Raw genomic sequence first — 10,224 nt, forward strand, 5'->3', positions numbered from 1 at the left:
AGAAGAGTTAAAGTCTTGGAGGGTAGCTTTTACTTAGACCCGTGGTGTGACTGAGGCAGGTCTGAGGTGAGCTGGTGGCCCCTGTGTCAGTTTAGAAGGGGTGGGGCCAGCAGTAGAGTGGAGGCTCAGCCTGGCTCTGCACTATGCGCTTCAAAACCCGCCCTAGTCTTCCCAAGAGCCCAGGCTGTTCCAAAGGCACACAGGTAAGTAGGAAAGCTGGGCTTAGCTATTTTTATTGCCAGCCTAGGAGAATGGCCTGGAGACAAGTGAAATGCCAAGGTAACAGGGCTAATGGGAGACGGACCTTGGAAATGAACCCAGCTAGAGTTTCTGACTGGTAGGTCAGTCCGCCACCCATCCACACTGCTTCCAGAGTGGGCCACCAGGCTGCGCAGGACAAGTCCGTGCCAAGACCCTGGGCAGGACAAAGTGCCCGCTCGTCTCTGAACTTTTTCCAACCACTTCTTCCCTGGAGATCGTTGAGGTGGGGCCTGGTTTCTAGTCCCGACTCTGTCCTGGGTCAGTAAAGACCGAGAAGCTGCCCCCGGGTGGCTCCACCGCCGCCCCAGACCCTGTGCTGAGCACGACGGCCCACAACAGGACCAACTGGATGAAGAGCCGGGATCTCGCTCAAGCTCCGGCGGGAAGCAGGCTTCGGCTCCGGGCGGGAGCCCGGGATGGGCGGAGCCAAAAGGCGCTCGACCCTGTTGATTGGCCGCGGCAGCAGAGCTGTCTCTCTAGGATTGAGCCTTTTCATTTCGGGAGGCGGAGCCGCACGCCCCTTCCGCCAATAGCGTTCAGAGAATCCGCCTCCTACCAGGACACTTCCGGTGGTGCTCCTGGATCCTCACCGTTGGAGAAGCGGCTACGGACTGCCAGCCCTGGCTTACTGGAATCACTTCCGGGTGATGCTCCACGACCGCGAGCTGCGATTGGGCGACCATAGAAGAGGCACTTCCGGTGTCCAGGAGCTTGGGTTCTTTGGCAGGAGCAGGAAGATGGAGCTCGGCGCCGCGGCCCGTGCTTGGTCCCTCTTGTGGCTGCTGCTGCCTTTACTTGGCCTGGTCGGCGCTAGCGGTCCCCGCACCTTAGTGCTGCTGGACAACCTCAACTTGCGGGAGACGCATTCGCTTTTCTTCCGGAGCCTGAAGGGTGAGACTGGGGTGCGAGGGGGCGGCGGGTGAAAGTCTGGGGTTGGAAGCCCGAGAACATCGGCCACCCTCTCTCCAACTCGTTTTCCACGAGGTCTGGCCTGCTGCTAGTGAGGCGGGAGGATTTCGGGGGAGAACAGTCATGATCTCTGCATTGGTGATTTCCCTTTGCGTCCCGTCTGCCTCAGCTCCCTGTTTTCTTCTCGTCCAGATCGGGGCTTTGAACTCACATTCAAGACCGCAGATGACCCCAGCCTGTCCCTTATTAAGTACGGGGAGTTCCTCTATGACAATCTCATCATCTTCTCCCCTTCGGTAGAAGGTAAGGACTGTGAGTCGCTCCTAGAACTGGGATTTGAGGCCCAGGACTGATTTATCACTTCCTTCAGGATCTTGGGCATGCTCTGGGTTATGGTATGGGTCGCCAGCCCTGGGCATTGCTGCTACCAGAGAAAAGGAAACTGTTAACTTCTAACCTGGGCTTAGGTAGGGACGTCGTCTTTGCAAAAGACACAGCTGAGGATTGTGGGATCAAGTGTTGTTGCAGACTGTAGCGGTCCCACCCGCTGTTCTGTGAAGGGAGTTTTCTCTGGAGAGGACCTGATAGGAAAGATGGACAGCCCTCTGGTTGGGTTTGCCTCTGTGGAAAGAGGATATGCATGCTGTTAATACGGTTTGCTGTAAAGGGGCATTGGTGGTAGTTGGTTCTAAGAATTCAGAGGGAGTCAGTTAGGCTGAAAAGAACCTTTAGTGATTATTTAATCCAACTCCCTATTTGAGGCTGGATGGATATGCCCAGGGCTTAGCAGAGGGCTAGTTATTGAACAGAATGAATATCTTTGCTAGATTTTTCCAGTTGACGTTCCTATGACAGAGAGCTTATTGTCTTATGAGGCAACCCACTCTGCCACTAGACAACTCTGTTAAGAAGTTCTTATATTAAACTTGGAGGAGGGTATAGCTCAGTGGTAGAGCATATGCTTAGCATGCACAAGGTTATGGGTTCAATCCCCAGTACCTCTGTTAAAAAAATAAAATATTTAAAAATTTAAAAAAAATTCTTATATTAAACTGATCTTTGTCTCCTACTTCCTGCTTTGTTTATTTAGGGAAGGGGAGGGAAATGGTTTCTTATACTCCCCAGGGCCTTAGAGAATAGGTCTAATGCTTATTTTGTTTATAGACATAGCCTTCACATAAGCATGGCTTATTCAGTTGTTTCTTCTCCAAACTAAATATCCCCAGTTCCTTTGGTGTTTCTCTTCTGCTGTGCTGTTTTGGTGAGCACCCTGGCCATTCTCTTCTTCAGTGGCTTGTTTATCTTTTTCTTCAGAGGACACCAGTTGTTCCTGTTTGGAGTAAGACAGGACTGCTCTCTCTTCCTTCAATTGATGAAACTTAGGAAGTCTTTCATGTCATTGGCATCTACTTTATTCTCTGTAGTTCATGTGGGATTTGGTTCTACCAAATCCCCTGGAGTATTTTTCCCAGATTCCCACTACTTATCAAGGTACCTCCAGCTCCTCTGCATAGTGTGCCTTTGGAATTGGTTTTTTGGAGAGAAGTGTAGTTGGAAGGATGTGACCCCAGATTGTACCAGTTCAAATCTTCCAGTCACTAGGCAGGTGAATGGAGCTCTTAGCTGGTTAATTGGCATTTGTCAAGTTGCTGCTGTGTTGCAACTCCGAAATAGGTGCTGAATAGTGACAGAGAGCCTGTCCTTGAGGAGTCTTTCAGTCTGTCTTTGAGGAAATAAAAATAAGGGCTTGAGATAAGTTACCAAACCATGTGTTGGGATGTACAAGATGGAGTGGAGGGACTGTCCATGTGCTCAGGAGGAGGATGGGGCGTGTCACTGGGAGGGAGGGCAGTGGTGGGAGGTGGACCAGGAGGAGGCTGAAATAGGCTGTTGGTGGTGGGAGAAATAGCAGCGAGCCTAAAACAGTGTTTCACAAATCTTAGTCATTTCCCTACCTCCTTCATGATTTTTATCATATTCCCTATTGTTTGTGCCAATAATTAATATTTTTCTTCCAATTGACCTGCTTTAAAAAAAAAAAACCTAAAATAACAGTTTAAAAGAAAATGGTAATGAACCCATTATCACTGACAATGGAAAGCCAGTACCGTCGCTTGCTTTCAGCAGGTGGTAACTGTGAACAGGATGAATGCAGGGCTGTCAAGTTCTAGCCGATTCCTTGCCTGCTGAAGGCCTTGGGCCCGGGGCTTCCTCTTAAGAGAGGAGACGAGTGAGTTTAGAGAAGCATTAAGATGAGTACGGAGCTGTGACCATACTCTGTGATGGGGAAAGCTGGACAAATGGGAGTAACTCGCTCTCTCTGAGAGTCAGTGTTACTTGAAACCCTGCCCCACATCACTGCTGCCACCTTTTCTGCCCCCAGCGGGGTGAGAAAGCCTCTCAGGCACCCCAGGGGAGAAGGTGGTATGTGCTGGGGGAGTTCAGGGTAAGGGTTTAGCCCCTGCTCTGAGGACCCTTCTGTGTTACTGTGACCACTGTCGCCCTCCTAGGTGTGAGGACCCTGGACTGGCTGCCTTCTCCACGCGTCAGTGGGTTCCTTGCTCTCTCTGGGGCACTGAAAGCTCCCAAGTCACATGCAGCAATGGCCACAGGAGGAGGATTCTTAGCACATCCTCTGTCCCCGGGAAAACTGGGTCCTTGTTTGATAGACGGGGTGATGGGCTCAGAGAGGTGAAGGGATTGCCTGGATTTAAGCCTGGGGATCTCAGTTTCATAGCCTGTGTCACTGTCCAGGAGTTCCAACAACAGCACTCTTTACGCTTCGGGCTGGATAATTCTGGGCAGGGGGGCTGTCCTGGGCAGGGTAGGATGTTTAGCAGCATCCTGAGCTTCTGCCCACTAGATACCCCTCGTCACCTCCCACCTGAGACAGCGAGAAACGTCTCCAGACATTGTTACGAGTGGCAGAATCGCCTCAGTTGGGAACCACTGTACCGTAGCAGGAAGCTGTCTTTGAATTGTCTGCCTGGCCTCTCTGTAGGAAGGTGGGTAGATGGTGAAGGGTTGGTGGTGTGAGAGGTTGAGTCCCCACGTACAGGATGTTCTGTCTGTGCCTGAAGTTCAGGTCAGGTGCTTTTATTTGTTTCCTGAAAATGACTCCTCAGAAAAGAGGGCTGTTCTCATGTTCAGATCTTTACAAAGTCATATTATGGACTCATTTCTCACTGCCCTGTGGATGTGGTGGACAGACTTCTGTGTCCGTTCTCAGTCAGTGGCACATCTGTCCTTCTGGTGGCTCGGGACAGCTCTTGGGGCTGTCCTCAGTGCCCCCTCAGACACCCCACATCTGGTTGGTCAGCAGGCCTTGCAGGCTCTGCTGTCAGGTGAGGTGGGCCCACCTCTCCTCCCCTCCTCCTCCTGCTTCCGCGGTCTGGTCACCACCCCTCACTCCTGGATGGTCGCTGTGGCTCTCTAACCTGTCACTTTGCTGCCACCCACAGTCCCGGTATCCCGTTCTCCACCTCGCCACTGGAGTCATCCTTTAAAAATAAAGATAGATCATGTTGGCCTCCTGCTCAAAACCCTCCAGTGGCCTGTCCCCCCGGCCATGGTCATCACAGGGCCAGTGGAGCCCTGCAGGATCTGCCCTCCTCGCCCCCACACTCTCTCCAGCTGTGCCACACTGAGCTCCTTGCTGGTGACGTGCCCACCGCCTCGGGGACCTTGCAGCTGTCCTCTCAACACCTGGAATGCTCTTCCCCATCTGCCCGGCTCACTCTCACACCTTCCCAAATGCCACTTGCCTGGGGGCTTCCCTGACCAGCATATATAACAGCCCTCTCTCCCCACTTTAGTTTTCTCCTCATCACACAGGAAGTAATCTTCCTGTCACGAATACATGAATTACCGAGCCCTCCCTCCATTACTTTAGGGCACAGTTTTGGGAAGACCCCAGTCAGTGCTAGATCTGAAAGCTTGTGGCCGTCACCTGATCCAGCTGATAGCCCAAAAAAGGGTATGACCTCAGAGTTACAGATGTTGGAAATTAATGCGCCTTTTTGGTGATCACTTGAAAACAGTGTATGAAGTGAGTGTGTTAGGGCTCTCCCGGGTGGAAGTCTGCAGGGTTCATAGGGGAAGAGCCTCTCACGTCCGGCAGGTGAGTACTGGTGTCAAGTGACACCTTCCTCAGATCAAAAGTGCTCTTTCTCAGGCAGCTTGGACAGAAGGGAAGCTGGTGGGCTCTGGGAGACTGGTAGGTGACCCCAGAAGTGGCTCAAGTGGTGACAAAGATACTGATGTGAAAGGTGCAGTTGAAAAGTTTGAAGTTGTTTCATGAAATTAGTTGAAAAATATACCATTTCTAGATAAAAATTGTATGTGTGACTTCAAATACGTATGACTGACTTGGCAATTATCATTGATAGGTGTCTGAGAATTTCATTTGTACCTCTAAAAATTTATACATTTGCCCATTATTTTTGGATCGCCACACGAGGAAAAATGGGAGACTTGCCCTGTGTCACAGCATGTACTGTAAAGGTCCCTCTCGTCTTGGGCCTCCAGAAGGCGCTATTCTGTGATGGCTTGTGGCTGGTCCCCTTCCCCACCCAAATGTCAGGGCAGCAGGGAGAGGAACCTTCTGGGTTGTGAGCCTGGTGCTTCTTTCAGATTTTGGTGGAAATATCAACGTGGAGACCATCAGTACTTTCATTGACGGCGGAGGCAGTGTCCTGGTGGCTGCCAGCTCAGACATTGGTGAGTCTGACCTGGGAACGTCTGGGGTTTTCCCCCATTTCTCTGGGGAGCTTACTGAGCTTTACAAATGGAAGCTGCTGAACTGGCATCCGTTGCAGGGGCCTTAGCCGGCAAGAGAGGGAGGGAACCCCAGAGCTGGTCCGCCCCTCCTGTGCTTTCACTGTGACCAGAGCCAGTGAGATGAGAAGCAGGCCTTTTAAAGGGCTGGGATCCCTGTTAGTTTTTCCTTTTTCTGTTTTTTTTTTTTTCCTTTGTTTGCTTTGTTTTGTTTTTTGGTGGCTCTTCTCTTCCAAAAAGAAGGCAAGAGAGGAGGTTTGACAGATTTTTTTGTTTCCTGTTTTGGACATTTTCACAGATACTTAGAAACAGGGAGAGGAGTCTCCTGGACCCCACCTACTTACCGCCCGGCTGCCCCAGTTAGTACCACGTGGCCAGTCTTGTTTCATTGTTTTCAGTGTTGACGGTTTTAAAACCACATTGGGTGGGATTCTTGGTGAGGTGATGATAGGGAAGAGAGAAGCCTTCTAAGCCCAGGCTCATCCAGGTCAAGTTTGCCTGAGATCATTACTTTGTTCAAGGGAGGTTTTTGTGCAGAACCAAGGTCACTGTATTCGTGGAGGGAGAGGGACAGGTGGTGGTGTTCTGTCAGTTCAGACTGCTAATCCCGCAGGCACAACACCTTGCTGAGGTCTGGGGTGCATCTGGGGCTGAGCCCGGCCTGGTAAAGCTGCAGGGCCCTTGGAACGACTGGTAGAGAGGATGTTCCTGGTAGAGAGCGGGTCATGGGGATGCTAGGATGGGGACACTGCTTGGCCCAGGGCCCACCTTAGAGGCTCAGACAGGCATCTCTTGGGGCCGTGCAGGTGACCCTCTTCGAGAACTGGGCAGTGAGTGTGGGATCGAGTTTGACGAGGAGAAAACGGCTGTCATTGACCATCACAACTATGACATCTCAGACCTTGGCCAGGTAATCAGGACTGTCACCTCCCAGGTTTCATGCCCTAACAGCAGAGCTCAGCCTAGAAACCGGGGGGGGAGTTGGACAGACTCCCCGGCTTGGGGCACCTTTTCCTGACCACCGTCTTCCCTCTGCTCCTGCAGCACACGCTCATTGTGGCTGACACCGAGAACCTGCTGAAGGCCCCAACCATCGTTGGGAAATCGGCTCTGAATCCCATCCTGTTTCGAGGTGTTGGGTGAGTGAGCAGGGAGAGGCCAGCAGAAACCTGGAGGGGGAGGAAGGGGTTGCTTTGTCAGGAAACTATCCCAAACTTGTGGTTATTTGGGTGTATTCTTCCCCCAGAGGACGTGGATGAGATTAATATGTGACATTGAGTCAGAATTCATTGTTAGAGCAAGGAGAGAGCTAGGTGTCTGGCTGTTAGAAAGCAGGATTAATTCCTGTGAAGAAATGGCCCCAGTCCTTTGCGCTGTTCTTGGGGTTAGAGTTGGGCGGGTCTCTTTTCCTGCTGCAGGATGGTGGCTGACCCTGACAATCCTTTGGTACTGGACATCCTAACGGGCTCTTCCACCTCCTACTCCTTCTTCCCGGATAAACCCATCACCCAGGTGAGTGGCCTTTGCAGACTCGAGGCCTCCAGCTTGTCGACCTGGTAGCAGAGCACTCTATTTGAAAACGAGAAGTCAGCAGGCGAGCACACTTCACCGAGGCAGTGAAATGAGCAGCTGGTGGGAGGGGGTGGGGGTGGAGGCCAGGGGGTCTGAGGTTCTGCCCTCACGTGGGGCCTAGGTGGTTCAGGTCCAGCCTGCTGGCCTACTGCCCCAGTGGCCCAGCTGCTGGTCCTTTACCCTGGCTCTCCTGGATGATGGCCTCGTGTCGCCCCCAGTATCCCCACGCGGTAGGGAAGAACACCCTCCTCATCGCTGGGCTGCAGGCCAGGAACAACGCCCGGGTCATCTTCAGTGGTTCCCTCGACTTTTTCAGCGACGCCTTCTTCAACTCAGCGGTGCAAAAGGCCGCGCCTGGCTCCCAGAGGTAGTTGCCAGGGCCTGGGGGTGGGGTCTGGGCGTGGGTCTGTGCAGGTGGGGAGGAAGGAGCCTTTTAGCTGAAAGCATCAGAGGCTAATTAAGTACCTTCAGGTGCTTTAAAATTATTTGAGGACTTGACTGTATTGCTGTATTGTTGGCGTTAGCAATCCAGGCTTTTCAGGGGGTAGTAATGGCTTATCTGCAGACGTTTTGATAATTGGGTATTTATTGTGTAGGTGACACCCAAAGCAACACCTTTTATTTTTCATTTTTTTTGTGTGTTCCCATTAACCAGGAGACCTAGACATGTGGGGCCTCTAGGCAGAGGCTCGCTGAGTGTGGTTTGCCTTGGCGGGTAGTGGTAGGTCTTGTTTACCAGGCACAAAAGAAGCCCGTTTCCACTCCTGCAGGTATTCCCAGACGGGCAACTACGAGCTAGCCGTGGCCCTCTCCCGCTGGGTGTTCAAGGAGGAGGGCGTCCTCCGTGTGGGGCCTGTGTCCCATCATCGGGTGGGCGAGAAAGCCCCGCCCAACGCCTACACTGTCACTGACCTAGTGGTAAGAGCTTCTTGGAGCTGGAGGGCCCCAGGGTTTTGGCCAGGTTGATTCTGCTCTCAACACTTGTGTTGGGCTTGAAAGGCCTAAACAAAGCTAAGTTCATCTTCACCCTAAGAAAGTCAGCTGAGGTGCAGAGAGCCTGTCTGTAAACCCATATCCTAACTACCAGGAGTCCTATTTTTCGGTAGGGGAGGTAATTAGGTTTATTTAATGAAGACAGTGGGGATTGCACCCAGGACCTCATGCATACTAAGCACACGCACACGCTTAACCACTGAGCTCTACCCTCCCCACCCCCAGGGGGCCTTCTTTGGAGGAGGGTGGCTTTGCTGTGGGAATGCTGTGGGAGGGGCTGTGCTGATTCATTCTGCTGGGAGTGGAGTTCACAAGAGATAACACATTTAATTCGGGTCTTGGGGATGAATCTGTCAGGAAGTGGGGAAAGGCCAGAACGGCGTGTATGGACGCAGGGGGGCCCGAGAGTGCCCGGTGCGTTCGGGGAGTGGAGCGTGGTTCGGATGCAGACTTCCACAAGCTCGTAAAGGGGCGTAGCTGCGAGTCAGAGGGGTCAGCCTGCTGGGTGGTGTCCTCTTCGATCACTGTCCAGGGTGGGCGGGTGAGGCTTGCCCGGGTTTTCGGAACTCCTGGGGGTTCCCGCCCGACTCAGGAGCGGGCACTAAGCGCAGCTCTGGTGGCGGCGTCCCTCCAGGCACTGGCCATACCCTGGCTAACCCGCCTCTTGTCTCAGGAGTACAGCATCGTGATTGAGCAGCTCTCAAATGGCAGATGGGTCCCCTTTGATGGTGACGACATTCAGCTGGAGTTTGTCCGCATCGATCCTTTTGTGAGGACCTTCTTGAAGAGGAAAGGTAAATGCAGTTCTTGCGAGAAAGCCCTGGGAGGTTGGTCCTCAACTCTGGCTCGCTCCCGTGCGGCTGACAGATGCCGTGGGAAGCCGCCCTGGTTATGCGTCTTGGCTCTTCTCAGGTGGCAAATACAGCGTCCAGTTCAAGTTGCCCGACGTGTACGGCGTGTTCCAGTTCAAGGTGGATTACAACCGGCTGGGCTACACGCACCTGTACTCCTCCACTCAGGTAAGTGGGCCGCGGCCCCCCACCCTCATCCGGCCTGCACCCCTCTGAGCGCCGGGGCTGCCACCTCTGTTGTGTCGTAGGTGTCAGTGAGGCCGCTGCAGCACACGCAGTACGAGCGATTCATCCCGTCGGCCTACCCCTACTACGCCAGCGCCTTCTCCATGATGGTGGGGCTCTTCATCTTCAGCGTCGTCTTCTTACACATGAAGGAGAAGGAGAAGTCTGACTGAGGGGCCGGGGCCCTGGGACTCCTTACAACGGAGATGGAGGGTTTTTAGAGGATTGTTTTTTTCCCCTTTATGGTGGGTTTGTTTTGGTTTTTGTTTTGTGTTGTTTTTTTTTTTTTGAAGCCGTGGACAATGGCACAGCTTACCTCAGTGGCAGATGCAACATTGAACACCAAGGAGGGCAGATTAGAGAATAATTTCTATGTAAGTTTTTCCACCTTGAATGCTAAGTGGTATTTTTCATATGTGAAGTCAACTTATTTCTAAAATAAAGAGAAACATTACCGTGAAACTTCCTGTGGCTCCTGTTCTGCTCTGCTGATGCTGCTGAGAAATGACTAGATTCAAAATAGTAAAAATTCAAAATTTTAAAAATTTTGCTGAAGACTGGACTGTATTTCCTTTAACTATGAAATGGTAGTGCTTCCAAACTTCAAGGGATAAAACCAGGTCAGTGGTACAACACT

General features: G+C 52.2%; 1 protein-coding gene across 1 annotated transcript; it reads left to right on the top strand.

The window, feature by feature from the left end:
* Positions 1-851: 851 nt before the first annotated feature.
* DDOST (dolichyl-diphosphooligosaccharide--protein glycosyltransferase non-catalytic subunit) lies at positions 852-10,049 on the top strand. Its single transcript, XM_010979804.3, has 11 exons — positions 852-1,152; positions 1,363-1,473; positions 5,803-5,889; positions 6,753-6,856; positions 6,991-7,085; positions 7,365-7,458; positions 7,737-7,885; positions 8,289-8,436; positions 9,185-9,305; positions 9,424-9,530; positions 9,611-10,049. The coding sequence occupies exons 1-11, from the start codon at positions 909-911 to the stop codon at positions 9,758-9,760; spliced, it is 1,410 nt and encodes a 469-aa protein (XP_010978106.1). The 5' UTR covers positions 852-908; the 3' UTR covers positions 9,761-10,049.
* The last annotated feature ends 175 nt before the right edge of the window (positions 10,050-10,224 follow it).

This window comes from Camelus dromedarius, chromosome 14, assembly GCF_036321535.1.
Source record: "Camelus dromedarius isolate mCamDro1 chromosome 14, mCamDro1.pat, whole genome shotgun sequence".
Taxonomy (NCBI): domain Eukaryota; kingdom Metazoa; phylum Chordata; class Mammalia; order Artiodactyla; family Camelidae; genus Camelus; species Camelus dromedarius.

Bases quoted from the DNA above. Each gene is read 5' to 3' on its own strand.
- DDOST (XM_010979804.3), top strand. From the start codon at position 909: ATGCTCCACGACCGCGAGCTGCGATTGGGCGACCATAGAAGAGGCACT. The intron at 1,153-1,362 runs GTGAGACTGGGG...CTTCTCGTCCAG, and splicing joins TTTCTTCCGGAGCCTGAAGG to ATCGGGGCTTTGAACTCACA. The intron at 7,459-7,736 runs GTGAGTGGCCTT...TGTCGCCCCCAG, and splicing joins CGGATAAACCCATCACCCAG to TATCCCCACGCGGTAGGGAA.